The sequence below is a fragment of the Myotis myotis genome, unplaced genomic scaffold (assembly GCF_014108235.1).
Source record: "Myotis myotis isolate mMyoMyo1 unplaced genomic scaffold, mMyoMyo1.p scaffold_m19_p_18, whole genome shotgun sequence".
Taxonomy (NCBI): Eukaryota; Metazoa; Chordata; class Mammalia; order Chiroptera; family Vespertilionidae; genus Myotis; species Myotis myotis.
Window position 1 is genome coordinate 13143986 of NW_023416322.1, and position 17528 is coordinate 13161513.

The following is a 17528-nucleotide window of genomic DNA, read 5'->3' on the forward strand; positions in this document are numbered from 1 at the left end:
GTCTCAGTGAGCGGTGCCAGGGAGGACTGGTGTGGGCTTCTCTGGTGAGGTGTGTGAATATGAACACCGTGGGTATCCCCGCCCTGGGAGCAGGGGTGTGTGTGACGCACAGGGACCGTGGGAGGGAGGGCCAGAAGGACCACAGTCAAGTCTTACAAGTGCAGTTGATTTTAGATCAGCAGCCGGTGACTGAATGGCCTGAGAATCTGAGAATTGCAGATGAGGACTCCTGGGGAGTTGAATGGGAAACCTGCAGGCAGGACGCTCAGTAATTGTTTTCACGGAGGTGCAGGTCCCAGGGTCTCTGCCAGAAGGAACCTTGCTCGCTCTTCTGATGGTTTTTCTCTGTGCCCTCCTGATGCCCAGCTGTTACCCAAATGAGTTTTTAGTAACGGCCACTTGCTCACCAGTGAGCACACCAGCCTCACGGGCAGTGGCAAATGGAGCTGTGCAGCCTCCCCAGGTGCCCACTCCTGCTTTCCCACTGCCTTTGGCTTCTCGTGCAGTTTATTTACAAGGGTTCGCTCATGTCCTTTTTTTCCTTACTATCTACTTCTTAGACTTAATATATTCTGAATTTCCCCTTACGTGATGAAATATTCTTCTATTTTTTTCATTTTTAAATATATTTTTTATTGTTGATAGTGTTACAGATATCTCCCCCTCCCCTCCCCCCGGCCAGGTCTTCACTACCCTATTGCCCGTGTTCATGGGCTATGCATATACGTATATAAGTTATTCGGTTTATCTCTTCCTGTCCTCTTTTAGATTCTGTGTCTTAGAGTATGATTTTAACAGTTGTATGGTGTTCCTTTCTATGACTTTAGTTAACGATTTAGTTAACGATTCTCTGTGGCTGATTGCTGTTTACAATTTTGCCGTGTTAAAAATAACTAGAGGCCCGGTGCATGAAATTCATGCACAGGTAGCGTCCCTAGGCCTGGCCGATCAGAGCCGATTAGGTTCCCCGCCTCCCGCCTCCTCTTTCCCTCGCGCCCTCAGTGCCACCGTTGGTCACCCCCATGTTCTGTGCCGCCCCCTGGTGGTCAGCGCACATCATAGTGAGTGAGCAAACTCCCGGCCTCCTGGTCAAACTCCAGAGGGAACACTTTGCATATTAGCCTTTTATATATATAGATATGTCCATGGACACATTTGCAGAAGCCTTTTTGAACCTCATCCCTGATGGTTTCCTGAGGGCAATTTCCTAGGTCAGAGGCTTTGGTGACTTATTGCCAAACCGGACTTGAGGGCCATTTTTCATTCCTAGTGTCAGCGGAGTTAGAGAGTGGGTGTGAGGACTGTGTTTTCAGGCCGCGGATTTCTGTTTAGAAGGCGTGCATCCCCCACCTTCAGGCCATCATTCTCTTCTCCTGATCCTCCTTCGCTGCTCCCTGCCTTGTGGGGTTTTTTTTAGCATCCCTTTGCCATAGGATGGCTGTGGGTTTTGTGTCTGTGTTCGGAGAAAGCAGCTGTCAGCTGCCATCTGAGCAGTGAACTGTGGGGGAGCAGGATGGGCCTGAGGGAGACGCTGCTGTCAGGTGGGTGTGGGCTGGAGCCTGGCCTTGTCTCCAGCATTTCCAACTGAGCTCTTCCAAGGGACAGCCAGCGCCTCCTGCAGCTTGGTTTGCGCCAACGCTGGGGCTATAAACCTACCACTTAGGGATATGGGTTTTCAGACAGGACAAACCTTCCTCCTCCCTCAAGACAAACTGTGTTCTGAGCTTTTCAGGTACTTCTTACCAGATTATAAAAACACTGTATATTCACACAGAACTGGAAGCATGGTGCACTGGCCACTGTGGGCCAACTGAGGCACAGACTCGGGGATTCGGGGGTGTAGAGGCTGGTGGAGAGCGCCGTGACTTACTGAAAGGCAGCCCAGTTCTGTAGCAGTGATGGCTTCCCACGGTACCCGGTACTGGAGTAAAATCCGGCTGATCCTCCATAACAAAATGCCAGGAGGTTTGGCTCCTACCCACTGCCCTGATGTGTCTCCTGCCACCGCCCCTTTGCCCTCTGCCCTTTCTCGTTAGCTGTCCCTTCCCGCAGGAGGGTTCTTCCTCTTCATCGTTGTGTGACAACTTGTCTTTCCCACCTCAGCTTCAATGCCTTTTCCTAAGACAAGCTTCCCCTGGTGACTCAAACAGAAAGAGCCAGCCAGCACTTGACGTCACCTGTTCTATCCTCCACACGGGCTCAGCGCCAGCTGCAGTTGCCTGTCTCTCACGGTTGAATACACATCCCATGGAAGTAGCAGCCTTATTTAAATTGGCCGTCGTGGTGTCCCGGCACCCAGACATGACACAGCTGCTAATTGACACTCTGTGAATAACTGTCATATACAGATAATGCAGGCGGTCAGGCAAGGTCCGTTGTGTTCACTGGGAAGAGCAGGTGCCCTTGGTACACTCACCTGGGGTCTGAAGAGATCTGAGTTTTAGTCTTAACCCTCTGTCCGCTCATTCTGGAACCTCGGAAAAACCACCTACAATCTGAATCTGTGTCCTTCTCTGTAAAATGAGGATCATAGTATTTGCTCAAAGAACCCCGAAGGGTGCTTGAGAGGAATACCTGTGACGTGGATGGGCAAGCTCTTTGGAAGCGTCTCGTCATTCAACAAATGGACATTGTCATGACCTGTTTATTGGAAGTGCATGAAACGACCATGGGTGCCTCCAACAGCTTAGAGACAGGGAGGACACAGCCCATCCCTGAGAGCAGACTCTCAGGTCGGGCACCGTGGGTCAGAGCTGCGGGTCTGATGGCAGCTTCACCGGAGGCTTTAATCACACTCATGCGGAGAGTCTGCCAACCGGAAGGGGAGGTGGTTTGGGCAGAACTAGACGGGGAAACACCAGGAGGCGCAGGCCCTGGCAATTCCTGTCAAAGCCGTGGCTGGAAAGGGACACTCTGTTCAGCAGTTTGCTTTGTCGTGGCCAGTGGCCGGACAGCCCTGTCGTGGGGCCAACGCCTCCATCTCTCAGAGCTGGAGGCCATACATAGTGTGTCCTCTGGCCAGTGCCCCGGCCCTGATTTCTTCCTCACTAAGCAACTCTCTGAGTGAGTAATTTGATTTTCTGTGTGGCTGACCTAGAGAGAAAAAGGCTTCGTATAGGAGAACATGAGGCTACTATGTTGAATACTTTGTTGGATAGAAGTGCTGATAGTGGGCATCCTTGTCTGATCTTAGAGGAGAGGCTTTCAGCTTTTCACCATCAGGCATGATGGCAGCGGTGGGTTCATCATATATGGCCTTTATTCTGTTTCTGCTAGACCCTGAGAGTTTTTATCAAAAGGATGTTGAGTTTTGTCAAATACTTCCGTATCTATTGAGAAGATAATATGGCATTTATCCTTTATTTTGTTAATTTGATGTATTGCTTTGACTGATTTATGGATGTGGAACCATCCTTGCATCCCTGGGATATACCACTCACTTAGCCATGATATATAATCCTTTTAATATATTGTTGAATCTAGTTTGCTAATAATTTGTTGAGAATTTTTGCATTGGCCAGAGATTATTTTTAAAAAAATATATATTTTTATTGATGTTTTTAGAGAGAGAGAGGAAGGGGGGGGGGAAGAGAGAGAGAAACATCAATGTGAGGGAGAAACTTTAATCAGTTGCTTCCTTCACACCCCCTCCTGGGGGTCAAGCCTGCAACCCAGGCATGTGCCCTGACTGGGAATTGAACAGGTGACCTTTTCGTGCAGGGGATGATGCTCAACCAACTGAGCCACGCTGGCCAGGGCTTGGCCAGGGATTCTTTAAAGTAATAATTGATGTATTATGTGTGTGGCTATTAGTATCAGTGGCTCAGGATAGGCATACCAGAAAGGGCCAGGAGGTGGCAGTAAAAGCTAGGTAGTCATTTGAGAAACTCAAATTGGACAAAATTGTATCAGCCTACTATTCAGCCTCTCCTGGTGAATTTACAAGGTATTGAGGTGGGGGTGGAGAGGTGGTGTTGTTTCTTGACCAGAGAGAGGTGTTCTACCGAAGTGGCCATTCTTATCCCAGTTTCCATGGTATCCCTGAGTTTTATCACTTTCAGTTTTCATGAAATTCTCCTGCAAAATAAAAATATATATATGTTAATTTACTCTTTGTTTTCAGGTTTTATATAGAACATGTTTTTTTTTGGTTTGTTTTTTAAAATATATTTTTATTTATTTCAGAGAGGAAGGGAGAAGGAGAGAGAGATAGAAACATCAATGATGAGAGAGAATCATTGGTTGGCTGCCTCCTGCATGCCTCCCACTGGGGATCAAGCCTGTAACCCAGGCATGCTCCCCCGACCAGAATCAAACCCGGGATCCTTCAGTCCGCAGGCTGACGCTCTATCCACTGAGCTAAACCAGCTGGGGCTAGAACATGTTTTTATGTAGAGACTGTAGAGGAGAGTGTCACTGGGTTTTAGTAGTGAGTCATCTACCTCCCCCTTCATTTCGAGATTGAGTGGGCTTGGCCTCTCGTTCCCTGGGCTGGGCAGAGCCCGGGCTCTCCTAAGATTTCCAGTCCATGGCCACCTCTGTCTCATCTCTTGCTTCTGTGGGATTCATTCTATTTAGGGATCATCTTGCAGTGCCCTGATTACCACATGGTACATGGTTCTTTTACTTGATCTGTACACACACACACACATGCGTGCACACACACACAAAACAAAAATCTGTTCAGACAGAGCTGTGTATGTGTTTGAGGAGGTGAGTTGGGAAGAGAGCTGCACAGACAACTTAAAATTGACAACCGGAGCCCCTCTGCTTCCTCTGCCACGTCTGAAACTCAGGCCCTGGTCTCCGGCACACTGCTCTGCCCTTTTCTCTGTCTCCTCCTGTCTGTCTTCTCTCAGGAACAAAAATGATCCCCTGTGTCCTTACAGACTGATCTTTTATAAACACGAAGCAAATCATCTCCCTTTCTTGCTTGGTTTCTTAGGCCTTCTACTATAAAGTTGTGCTGCTTATCTGCCCCTCCACCCCCTGCCCAACACCCCTATTCCCTGCACTGGGCTGGTTCACACCCTTGTGCTCTGCACGCTCCATTGCTTGAGGTTTCCTGTATCCAGCCAACTCCTGCTTCAAAACAGCCCACTTCCGGGCCAGTCCCCCTGAACTCTCAGATTTAGATGATGCCGGCCTCCACCCCCCACCGCTGTAATGAATTACTTTTGATTAGGAGAGAGAAGCCGAGTGTTCCAGTCCTGAACTGTCATCAACTTTGATAGCACCGGGCATATTAAGGGCATTTAGATGGGCTCAATGATTGTGAAAGTGTTATTTAAGTGCGACCTGTCCTCAACTCAACTTGTGATCAATGAGAAAATGACGGTCATTTAATTCAAATCAATTCAACAAGCTTCATTATGCCGGCAGCGGAAATCACTACCCACTCATTCATTCTTCAGACCTTCCTGAGGCCCCCGGGGACCAGAGGCACGAGGTGATGGGGAGAGGTCCAGGGGTGATGTCATCTACAGTTTTGGAATTTAGGAGAAATATCGGTATTCGCCACAGGCCTTTGGGATTCATAGTGAATGGGTGGCCAATAACGATCCACCTGGATCCCTGGGGCTGTGGACACATCCTGCTTTCCGACTTTTCTCCCGTGAGAGGGAAGGAGAGCAGTTTAAGAGGTTCACAGCAAAATTGAGAGGAAGGTACCCAGATACCCCATGTAATCCCTGTGCCCACATACTCCCAGCCTCCCCACTGTCAGCATCCCCCCTCAGAGAGGATTGCAGCTGATGAACCGAATTGACACATCATGATGTTTACATTGGGGCTCCTTCTTGGTGTTGTGCATTCTGTGGCTTTAGACAAATGTATATGTTTCCATTCATTGTTTTCTTTTGGACTTCAGAGTCTTATAAAGAGACAACATATGGGGTAACTATACCCCAAACTTGATAGAGCCTAGGATTCAGGTGGTAATTTATGTTTTTTTTTTTTTTAAAAAATATATTTTTATTGATTTCAGAAAGGAAGGGAGAGAAAAAGAGCTAGAAATATCAATGATGAGAGAGAATCATTGGTTGGCTGCCACCTGCATGCCCCACACTGGGGATTGAGCCTGAAACATGGACATATGTCCTGACTGGGAATCGAACTGTGACCTCCTGGTTCATAGGTTGACACTCAACCACTGAGCCACGCCGGCCAGGCAAGGGTGTTTTTGTTTGTTTTGTTTTTGAAGGAGCTCAAAAAGACGACATTTTAAAAAAATTCATTATTAAATGGTGTTTCACCATGGTATATGAGTTTTATGGGGATCAAAAGAGCTTTGGCAAGGGGCTTGAGAGTGAGTGAAGACGGGGGAGGTGAAAAAGATTGAAAAGTAGTTGTTCTTACATGGCAAAGCTAGAATAAAGCTCTGAGGATGTACGTTAGAGTTAAGTTTTAGGAACCTATCTCCTAAGTGGGTGTAGTCAGGGGGCTTTTCAGTTCAGTGTTTAAACACCAGCTGTTGTTGAGATAATGTCTGGATAATGAAATGCTAAAAAAGTCCGCCAGTTGCCTTTTCTCCTTCTACATCCCAGTGAGGGGAGTAGGATAAGACATTTGACATCTGATGTTTATTTTGAAAACTGGAAACACAAACAAATGTCAGATAGCATACGATTCTCTTCCTTTCCCACTCTTTGGCGGCATCAAACATTCTAATGTTCGTTAAGATACAGTAGAAAAAAAGAATTTTTATACAATTTCTCCTTGGGTTAGAATCCTGAGATTATATAAAATTAATGCAGTATGAACCCAGAGCTACTCTGGGATTTACTACCGTGAACTTGGCTGTTCAATTACAGATACTCCATGTGGGGTGAGATAATTTCACGGTGCATGCTTTTGGAGTGGGAGAGAGGCCTGCTTGGCAATGTGGCATTGTAAAGGGTAGCAAGTTGCACCAGTTATTTAAAACACCAACTATTCCCTGCCCCCACCCCTCCAATCCCAGCATCCCTTAAAACACTACTGTATTTGTTGTGCCCGGATAACTTAGTGTACAGATAACTTCTTGGATGACATAAAATCGGTGTATCTTTCTTTTAGGCAAAGTTGAAGTATGAAGCTCTGAATTTGTTGGCTACATTATGGAGGCAATTCTTTGCTTTCTAAAGGGATTCTTTGCCTCCTTGAAGGATTTGCAATAGAATACTTTAGGAGTTAATTTCCAATTCTTTTGTGCATAGATCTTACAGGGCACTCCTATTGGGCAAAGTGAATTACACTGAAGCATCAAAATTCAAGCAGAAACATATAGCTGATTTCTTCCTGGCTTTTAGTTTATTCATAGATAAGTGCAACCATCATGGCCAATTTTTGCACATTTTCACCTCAAAAGAGAATCCTGATCCTTTAACTATCACCCTCCCACAATCCCATCCCTACCCCACCCCCATCACCAACCCACTAATCCACTTTCTTTTTTCTTTTTTAATATATTTTATTGATTTTTTACAGAGAGGAAGGGAGAGAGATAGAGAGTTAGAAACATCGATGAGAGAGAAACATCGATCAGCTGCCTCCTGCACATCTCCCAGTGGGGATGTGCCCGCAACCCTGGTACATGCCCTTGACTGGAATCGAACCTGGGACCTTTCAGTCTGCAGGCCAACGCTCTATCCACTGAGCCAAACCAGTTTCGGCCACTAATCCACTTTCTATCTCTGTGTCTCTGTTCTGGACTTTCATATGAATGAAAACATACAACATGTGGCCTTTTGTTTCTGGCTTATTTCACTTAGTATAATGTTTTCAAGATTCATCTATGTCGTAGCATATATCAGCACTCCACTCCTTTTTATGGCAGAATAATATTCTGTTGTGTGGGTAGAGCTCATTTTGTTTATCCATTCATCTGTCGATGGACAGTTGTTGCCTCCCCCTCCCAGTTTCTGGCTGTTGTGGACAATGCTGCTATGAATGTGTGGTATAGGTGTCTGTGTGGACATTTGTTTTCATTTCTCTTGGGTATATTGCTGGGTCATATGGTAACTCTGTGTTTAATCATTTGAAGAACTGCCAAACTGTTTTTTTAAGTGGCCGCACCATTTTACATCCCACTAGCAGTCTACGATGGTCCCAGTATCTTCACATCTTTGCTAACCTTTGTTGCTTTAACTCTTTGATTCTTGTCATCCAACTGGGTGTGAACTTATGTAAGGTTGAAAGGAATTGGGAAGGACTTTCCCTTTCTAATAGTTTTTTAAAATGCCATATATATATATATATATATATATATATATATATATATATATATATATATAGATAGATAGATAGTGCCCTTTTCTAGTATCTGCAGAAGCATGACTGCTAAGAGATCCTATAACCTGTCACAATAATAAAGGGAATTTTGTATTTGTGTTTATTTATTTTACTTTATTTTTCAACTTTTTTCTTTTTAATTGAATTTATTGGTGTGATATTGGTTAATAAAATTATATAGCTTCAAGTGTACAGTTCTAGAATACATCATCTGCATATTGCATTGGGTGTTCCCCACCCCATTAGTTGATTTTTAAAATAGATATTTTTATTGATTTTGGAGAAGGAGAGAGGGGGAGAGAGAGCTAGAAACATCGTGATGAGAGAGAATCACTGATCAGCTGTCTCCTGCTTGCCCCACACTGGGGATCCAACCCACAACCCAGACATGTGCCCTGACCAGGAACCAAATCGTGACTGTGTGGTTCATTGGTTGACGCTCAACCACTGAGCCATGCTGGCTGGGCCCCCACCTCATTTGTTAATCCAAAAGTTTCCCTGATCAAAACCCATGTGGGAGACTTTTTCAATGTGGGTGCTGAAGGGAAGAAGCGGGTGGGTGGCGGAAGGTGAGCAGGAGGCTCATCTCCTGGCATGTTGCATCTTTGCCAGGAGATGGCTCCACTTCCTGTCGCGTGTCTCACGGGTCCCTCTGTCTTCCAGGAGGACTGGCCTTGGCCCAGGTGCTCTTTTTCTACGTGAAGTACCTGGTGCTCTTTGGCATCCCAGCTCTGCTCATGCGCCTGGATGGACTCACGCCGCCGCCTCTCCCTCGCTGTGTCAGCACCATGTTCAGTTTCACGGGCATGTGGAGGTCAGTGGTGTATTAAGCCCTTCAGGGGCGATGATAGGTCCCGTGGAGGCGCCGTGGCTTGGTCAGCTTCAGAGGGCTTGGGCCACCTTCCTGTCTCTGCCCCTCACTGAAGCCGCAATTGGCACTTCAGTTTCTTCATCTGAGAGGATGACCTCTTGAAAATATTGTCAGGCTGTGATGCTATGTGAGATGAGAAAGTATGTCACCGAGGCTGGACAAACGCATCAAGGGTTATGTCTAAAGTGCTTCCTTACTAGCTTGGGACATGCTGTTAGATAGTGATTATGTTATTGCTGAGAATGACATGTGTTTATGTGGGACTGTCCAGTAAGAGAATAGACTCGGGATAATAGCGTGGGCCATTGTCAGCAATTACTAGCTCTAAGATCTGGGGCAATGAACTAAATCGCTCTCAGTTTCCATTTCTTGTCTCTTAAATGATAATAATATAATACCCATTTCCAAGAGCTGTTGTGAAGACTAAACAAGCTAAGGCATTTAAAGCATCTGGCACATAGTAGATGCTAACCAATGTTAGCTTTCACCCTTACCTTACTCCTATACTTGGTGCGCATGGGTAAATAGATGCTTATTCTACATTTCCTTACTCTTCTTTATTGTGCTCCATACCCCCACATTTGCCTGGAGCAGGGGTGAGCAAACTTTTTGACTGGAGGGCCACAATGGGTTCTTAAACTGGACCGGAGGGCCGGAACAAAAGCATGGATGGAGTGTTTGTGTGAACTAATATAAATTCAAAGTAAACATCATTCCATAAAGGGGTACGGTCTTTTTTTTCAATAGTTTTATTCACTTCAAACGGGCTGGATCCGGCCCGCGGGCCGTAGTTTGCCCACGGCTGGCCTGGAGTCTTCCTTGGGAAAGATCCCTTAGCACCCTGTTGTTTCCGATTGTTGTCCTCCAGGTGACCTTGCTGGCCTCTTGTTTTTCTTTCCCTTCCAGTATGTTTGAATTTTGGTGTAATTCACTTTGCCCAGTAGGAGTGCTCTGTAAGATCTGTGCACAAAAGAATTGGAAATTAACTACTAAAGAATTCTTTTGCAAATCCCTCAAGGAGGCAAAGAATCCCTTTAGAAAGCAAACAATTTTAGACCTAAGATAAGAACCTCAGGGCGGGGACTTGCGCATCCAGGGAGTCCATGCCGCTTCAGTTTTGCTCTCTAGGAGCCTCCGTTGACCTCACCATAGTCTTGTCCCGGCTCACAGCTGCCATTTTGGCTCATATTATAGTTCACTCCTGTAGACAGAAGAGCTGAGACACAGGTAAGGGAAGGGCTCAGTGACTGTTGCTATATCTACTGCTGCTATTAGAAAGGGGGTGGCTAGTACCCAACATCCTGGTTTCCCATAATCACTTATTATAGACTAGTGACCCATTGTGCAAAATCGCACAAGACCCAGGACGCCCCCTCATGCCATGGGACCGCCCTGAGTCCCGGAGTCCCGCCCCACATGGCCGGCTTGCCATGGGATGGCCCTGAGTCCTGGAGTGCCGCCCTGATGCCCTGCCTCCGGGTTGCACACAGCAGTAGCCGCGGGCCCCACCCCCGCGGCACACACACACGAGGCTGCGGAAACCCCGACAGAAGTCGCACAAAGCGGCCAGGACCCCCCGCACCCCTGGGAGGCCACAGGAACCCTGGCCCTACTACCGCTGGCCCCACCCCTGCTGTACACACCGCCATCTTGTGACGGCGTTATGGCATGAGGGTTAATTTGCACATTGCCTCTTTATTACATAGGATGCTAGACTTATTTACGCCTTTGAACAAAACACATTTTTTGGGGGTCCAGTTTGCTTTTTGGGATTACAAATGTCATCTGGTTATTGCAGGAAACGTCAAGTAATTGCTTGGATTTGTCCTTAATTACTTTATTGAATATCATAGGTTGCCCAGTTTTAATGGCAAGGTTAGCAAAGGGTCTTTCTCCAGCCAGGGGGCCAGGGAGTAGTTGGAAGGCTCTGTTAACATTTGACCTAGTTGTGAAAGTAATTTACTGAATAAATGGGTCAGGGCTCAGCATGATTTGGGGCCGCTCCACAAGTGCCTGGTATCCGTCTAGCTGTTGCCTCTGCCTCCTTGGTGTGAATGCTCGCACTAATGCATTTCTTGGGAAGCTCATTCTTCTAAAGAGCCTCTCCAGTGTCTGCTGGCATCATAGAAAACCAGGACTTCTGGGCAGGCATGCTGGCCCCAGGCTCCTGGCTCCCTGTCCATAAATGCCAGCCCACTGACAGTCACAAGGGGCAATTTAGACAGTTGACTGTATTTCACTTTAAGATTGGTTGTTCTTGTCCTTTACTGTTTTAATTAATTAACTTATTACTTAGTTTTTTGTCCAAGACCCTCAGTTTTATACAAACCACAGAGCTGAGAGAGCAGATCTGCCGAGAGCTCTGTCACTCTTGGTTAGTGGAGTCCCGGGTTGTTGAAACGCTCTCCTCCCTCTCAGTTACACATGGGCAAGAGAGCAATAATGAAAGTTACTCTGAGGGGGAGGCTCTGGGGTGACCCCTGGGAGTGATTGGTTCCAAGGGAAAGGCTTACGAGGACATGTGATGAAATAACATGATAGGATCACAGTGTTGCTCTTCACAGGGAGTGACCTCAACTTTGATCATGGCTTCCTTTGCCATTCATGGCCGCAGACTCCCCCCCCCCCCCCCCCTCACATTTGTTTTAATTCCTTGAAGGGTTTTCTGGTCTACCAATTATACTTAGCAACACCTAGGCCTTCTTTTCTTTCTTTCATTTTCTTTCTTTTTTTTTTCCACAGTGGCCATTCCACATTAAGTAACTGGATTAAGGAAGGGATTAAAAAATAAAATATATATATATATATATAATATATAAAAATATATATATTTCAGAGAGAAAAGGAGAGGGAGAGAGAGATAGAAACATCAATGATGAGAGAGAATCACGATCGGCCGCCTCCTACATGACCCCCACTAGGGATCGAGCCTGTAACCCAGGCATGTGCCCCGACCAGGAACTGAACTATGACCTCCTGGTTCATAGGTTGACGCTCAACTACTGAGTCACGGTGGCCAGGCAGGAAGGGATTTTAAGTCTTTCTGAGCTGCAGTGCACAAGTTAAGGCTCAGAAGAAGTGGTGTTTTTAAAAATATATATATTTGTAATGATTTGAGAGAGGAAGGGAAAGGGAGAGAGAAATAGAAACATCAATGATGAGAGAAAATCATTGATCAGCTGCCTCCTGTATGACACCCTCCCCAACTAGGGATCGAGCCCACAACCCGGGCATGTGCCCTGACTGGGAATTGACCCATGACCTCCTGGTTCATATGTCAACGTTCAACCACTGAGCTACACTGGCTGGGCAAGAGTGATTTTTAATTGATAAAAGAATAAACCTCATAGTTTATCATTTGTGTTATTTGCAGGTTCTCCTTGACCCTTAGGGGGAGGTATACCATGTTCATGTTCAGGGGCTGGTAGCATAACCCTCCACTTCCCCTGGCCCCCTCTCTCTAACTTTCCTCTGTAAGAATGCATGTCAAGGGAAAATGAAGTTTTGAGTTTGTAATTTCTATTTACACCTACCTTTACACTAATATTTCTGGGGCACCTGTTGAGGTCTCACTGCAGACGGAAAATTGCTCCCTTTTCCTGGGTTGAGGTATGTAAAAAAATGGAGTCAGGAGCAGATGTGAAAGCTGGAAATGCTCATCTTTTTGCTGGGCCTTGGCAGCCACTCTTACCAGTGACACAAAGGACAGGGAGGATGGGGAGGTCCCTGAGATCATTGAAATGGACCCATAACTCAGGAAAGAGATTACAAAACAGTCTCTGGAGATTGTTTCATGATTACACAGACTTCTAGAAAATCCACCCTGAATGGGGTTTAGAAGTGATAATGAGAGATGAATATTTAGCCTCCCATTTTAAAGGAGCCTTACACCCTGGGCAGGGTGCTGGCTGATTGCACTGTCGTTCAGTCCTCTCAGCAGTGAGAGAGGACTTGAGGCGGCAGCCTGCCCTATCAGGGGAATCTGCGCTGTACATCATAGATGAAATTGGCCGTCAGCAGAGGGGTAATGTTGCCTGACATGATAGTTCATTTTGGTCATGAAAAATTGCTGTTCACCCAGATGGCCCAAACCTAAAGGTTAGGGTCTCTGATGGGTTTGTTTATTTTTTTTCTAGCTCTTCTCTTTCTTATAACTTCCGTTTAAATATTTGTAGGCATAACAAAACCCTAAGGAGTATATGTATTCCTGCTGGTATGATTTTTCTGTGGCCTTATGGACCCGAGGAATTGAAAATTTTCTGCTTAATTTTTAGGTTTCATATTTTAATTTCAGTAGGCTGAGATCTGTAATGAGCATCCTTTGCCCCAGGAGTCATTAAAGATGACGTTGCGTGTCCACGGTTCCAAATTAGAAATCTGATCATGTTCCCCTGATTTGATTTCAAGCTACGGGATCACAGTGTGCGAAGTGATACAATTTCCCCCGGTGGCTGGTGAGTTATGAGTCCATTTCGGTGATCTCAGGGACCTCACACAGCGCGTCTTCTGCAATTCTTGAATTATGATGCTCTCAGGTGTTCGCAGGCACACTCATGCATCATTGCTTATCCCAGAGGAATCTGGGCACTGTTGGTGGCTGCTAGACCTTAAAATACGGGGACAGTTAGCGCTGGGGATGGGAGGAGCCTGAGCCCCTTCTTGCATGAGTTTAAGTCCCTAGGTGGAGAGCTGGTCCAGGCCCATGGTAGATGCTGACAACCCGCTGGCTTTGCATGAGTCCTGCCTTTGAATCGTGTTTAGCCTCAGGTTGCAGGGCAGGATGGCAAGCACGGAGTTGGTGAATAACGCACCCCATGTCCACCAGCATTGCTGGGTTGAAAGCAGGGGCAGCATGAACCTAAAGGAGAAAAGATGGAAAAGATGCTGTTAGTAAGAGTTCACTGTTTTGGGAGGCAGCCTGGTAATTAAGAGCTTGCCAGTTACTGTGTGGCTTGAGCAAATAATCACAGTGCTCGGGGCCAATCTTTTCATCTCTAAAATGGAGATAATGATAACACTTGCCTCATGGGGTGATTGGAGGGTTGATGGAGCCTGGCTATAGTAGGTCCGTAGGAAGTGATAGTTTCTTGCCTTTTTTTTTTTTCTTTTTAAAATTTAACAAAGCCAGAGGTGACAGCGGTCAGCCTGAGGGCAGGCCGGTGTGGAAGCAGTGGCAGTGAGGGGAGTGGCTGAGTAAAGGCTCAGCTCTGAGCCCATGATGGAGACGGAGGTGGAGAGGTCACGGGCTCTGCCCTCAGAGGAGGGAGTTTGCCCCAGTTTCCTCATCTGTTGCGTGAAAGGCAGACTCTTGCCATGAGATGATGTCTTGTTCCCTGCCAGCTCTATCGCTGTGAGGCCCAGCCGCGGTGGGTGGGGATGGCTACAGTGTCCAGGTGCTGAAGTGGTCCCCACCCACTACCCATGTGATTGAGCAAATTATTTAACTTCCTTATGCCTCAGTTTTCTGAGGTATTAGAATTGGGCTAGCCCTGACTGGTTTGGCTCAGTGGATAGAGCGTTGGCCTGCGGACTGAAGGGTCCCGGGTTCAATTCCAGTCAAGGGCATGTACCTTGGTTGTGGGCACATCCCCAGTAGAGAGTGTGCAGGAGACAACTGATCAATGTTTCTCTCTCATCGATGTTTCTAACTCTCTATTCCTCTCCCTTCCTGTCTGTAAAAAATTAATAAAATATATTAAAAAAAAAATACCAATATGCATTCTACCCTTAAAAAAAAAAAATTGGGCGGATCAAGCCCTGGCTGGGTAGCTCAGTTGACCAGAGTGTTGTCCCGATAAGCCAAGGTTGCAGGTTCGATTGCCGGTCAGGGCACATACAAGAATCAACCAATGGCCCTGGCTGGTTTGGCTCAGTGGTTTGAGTGTCCGCTCTTGGACTGAAGGGTTATAGGTTTGATTCAGGTCAAGGGCATGTACCTCGGTTGCAGGCTCGATTCTTGGCCCCAGTCAGGGCATGTCAGGGAGGCAACCAAAAGATGTGTCTCTCTCACATCAATGTTTCTCTCTCTGTCTCTCCACCTCCCTTTCACTCTCTCTAAAAATCAATGGGAAAAATATCCTTGGGTGAGGATTAGCAAAAAAGAAAAAGAAAAAAGAATTAACCAATTAATACATAAATAAGAGGAACAACAAATCGATGTTTCTCTCTCTCTCTCTCTCTCTCTCAAATCAATCAATCAATAAAAAATAGGGATCATCATTGTATTTGTCTTGCGGGGTTGTTGCGAGGGTTAAGTGAGGTTATCTACTAAGGAAGTGAACACAGAGCAGGCACACTGTAGACACCAAAATATTAGCTAAAAAGCACAATGACAGATATGAAAGTAAATTTTACACTGACTGTTTTTTAATTTCCCAGAGAAGAAAGGGCTGATAGGAAGGGTGGTTGAGGAGGTGGAAGGGGATGGGGGTGGTAGTAATATGTGGAAGGCACGGATTTCAAAATGGGAATGTGGGGGTGCCCGTAAGGTACCAGTGTGACCTCTCCCAACCCCTACAGAGTTCTGTTCGCCAACAGTTTGCAGCTGCTGGATATTTTTATTACCTCACACTCCTTCTCTCTGATGAGCCCCTCTCAGTGGACTCAGAAACCATATTTCTTCTAACATTCATATTTCAGAACCCCCTTGCCTTTTCCTCCAAACACAGACTAGCATCTATCGAAGTGGACGGGGACTAGCACGTTGAGGCATAGTTTATGAACCATCATTATGTTTGGCTTCCTGGGTTTATTTTTACTTCAAAGACAGTTCCTCTGGCCTCTTTTCCATTTGCTCTCTGTGTGGAAGATGATTTCAGTTCGCACGTCACTGAGCACACTCGCAGGCTGAAGGCTTGCAGGGTAAGGAGTCCGGTGCAAGAAACACCAGGGCATCTTCAAATGGAGGGCCCGCATCCGGAGGCCGACCGCCTGGTTCGAACCCAGGCGCCACTGATTCTTACCGGGTGATCTCTCTCCGGAGAGGGGAGATATTATAATAACCACCTCTTGGAACTAACGCCCTGTGCTTCTCATGGCAGCAGCCACACTCCACAGTAATCGCTTCTTTCCTTACACCCCACCAACTTTGAGGGCAGTGATCAGATCTCATTCTTACTTAGCACCCTCCTTGGCGCCCAGCATATCGTGGGCACTCAGGACATCTTTGCTGAATGAACGAATGGTTACTCCCCTTTGAAATGGTGATCACCAGGACTCAACGGCACAATTTTCAAGTATTTTGATCTGGCAGCCGAGCGGTACCACACACAGGTGTGCCCACTGTCAGTGCCTTTTTCTTTATCCCCCTAGTTTTCTCATTAAGTGTTACTACATGGCGTGCCATAATATTGTGTCTGCTAGCAGCTTTCTTGAGAATGAATCTGCCTTGGAAGGATCGAGGAACGTACGCCTTTCTTAATTACTATCATTATTGTATCAGACACTGTGCCACGTCTTTGATATCAGATGAGGGAGAAAGTTGCAAACTTAAAGGAAGAAAAGAGATCTAATTCAGGCTTTGATATGAAAGAGGAGTTGACAGCTTTGTGTCGTTGGGGATGGGATTTTCTGAGGGAGGTGCTGGAAGACGACATCCTAGTCTCTTACAGTGGAAGAGGAGCCCGGATGCAGGGCTGAGAGGGAAGAACTTCTGAGACAGCCTCACAACCATAAGAGTGATACAGTAATTCTAGGAACATCAGCAAACACTCAGAGCTTCCCTCGTGCCCAGCGTCATGGTGCTTTGTTCATTCATGGATTCTATTACTTGTGTTAGTGCAGCCATTGTGTCAGGCTCACTGAGCTTCTGGAGGCCAGGGACTGCCATACTGTACTTGCGTTGCATTTGGTATTTTGCTTTAGTATGACACACGCCTGTTTTTAGTAAGAGCCTTGCTTTCCCCAGTGGGGTCTGAGGAACAGCAGCATCAGTCTGTCCTGGGAGCGTGTGAGAAATGCAGCAGCCTAGGTCCCACCCCAGACCTACGGGTCAGAACCTGCCTTTTAACAAGACCTGCTACACGTTAAAATCGGAGAGGCACCGGACTGGGTTAGATGGCTCCTCCGGCTCCTCCTCCCTGACATGCCTGACTGTAGACTCCCTGGACGATGGCCACATGTGACTGTAAGGTGCTTGAGTCTTCAGTAATTCACATTCACATGGGTCACAGCAGCTTCCCTGGGAGCTTTTACCGATGCTGGGCACCTCCACCATATGGATGACCTGTCCTGGCTCAGGCTTCAGACTCTGCTAAAATCTCTTAAGCAGTAGCTGTAGTCAGCATGCCCCAAACCTTTTAATATAGAAAACCATAAAGACTCCCCCCCCCAAAAGCACTAGAGATAATAAACAAATACAATAAAGTTGCAGGGTACAAAACCAATA

At 46.5% G+C, this 17528-nt stretch overlaps 1 protein-coding gene across 4 annotated transcripts in view; it reads left to right on the forward strand.

Annotated features, from left to right (window-relative positions):
* Window positions 1-17528, forward strand: part of HHAT (hedgehog acyltransferase) — a 162608-nt gene that overhangs the window by 48989 nt on the left and 96091 nt on the right. For all 4 annotated transcript variants that reach the window (XM_036343691.1, XM_036343693.1, XM_036343692.1 and 1 more), the window contains one exon: window positions 8935-9085. In XM_036343691.1, coding sequence (XP_036199584.1) covers window positions 8935-9085 — 151 coding nt within the window. The remainder of the gene's footprint in view (window positions 1-8934; window positions 9086-17528) is intronic.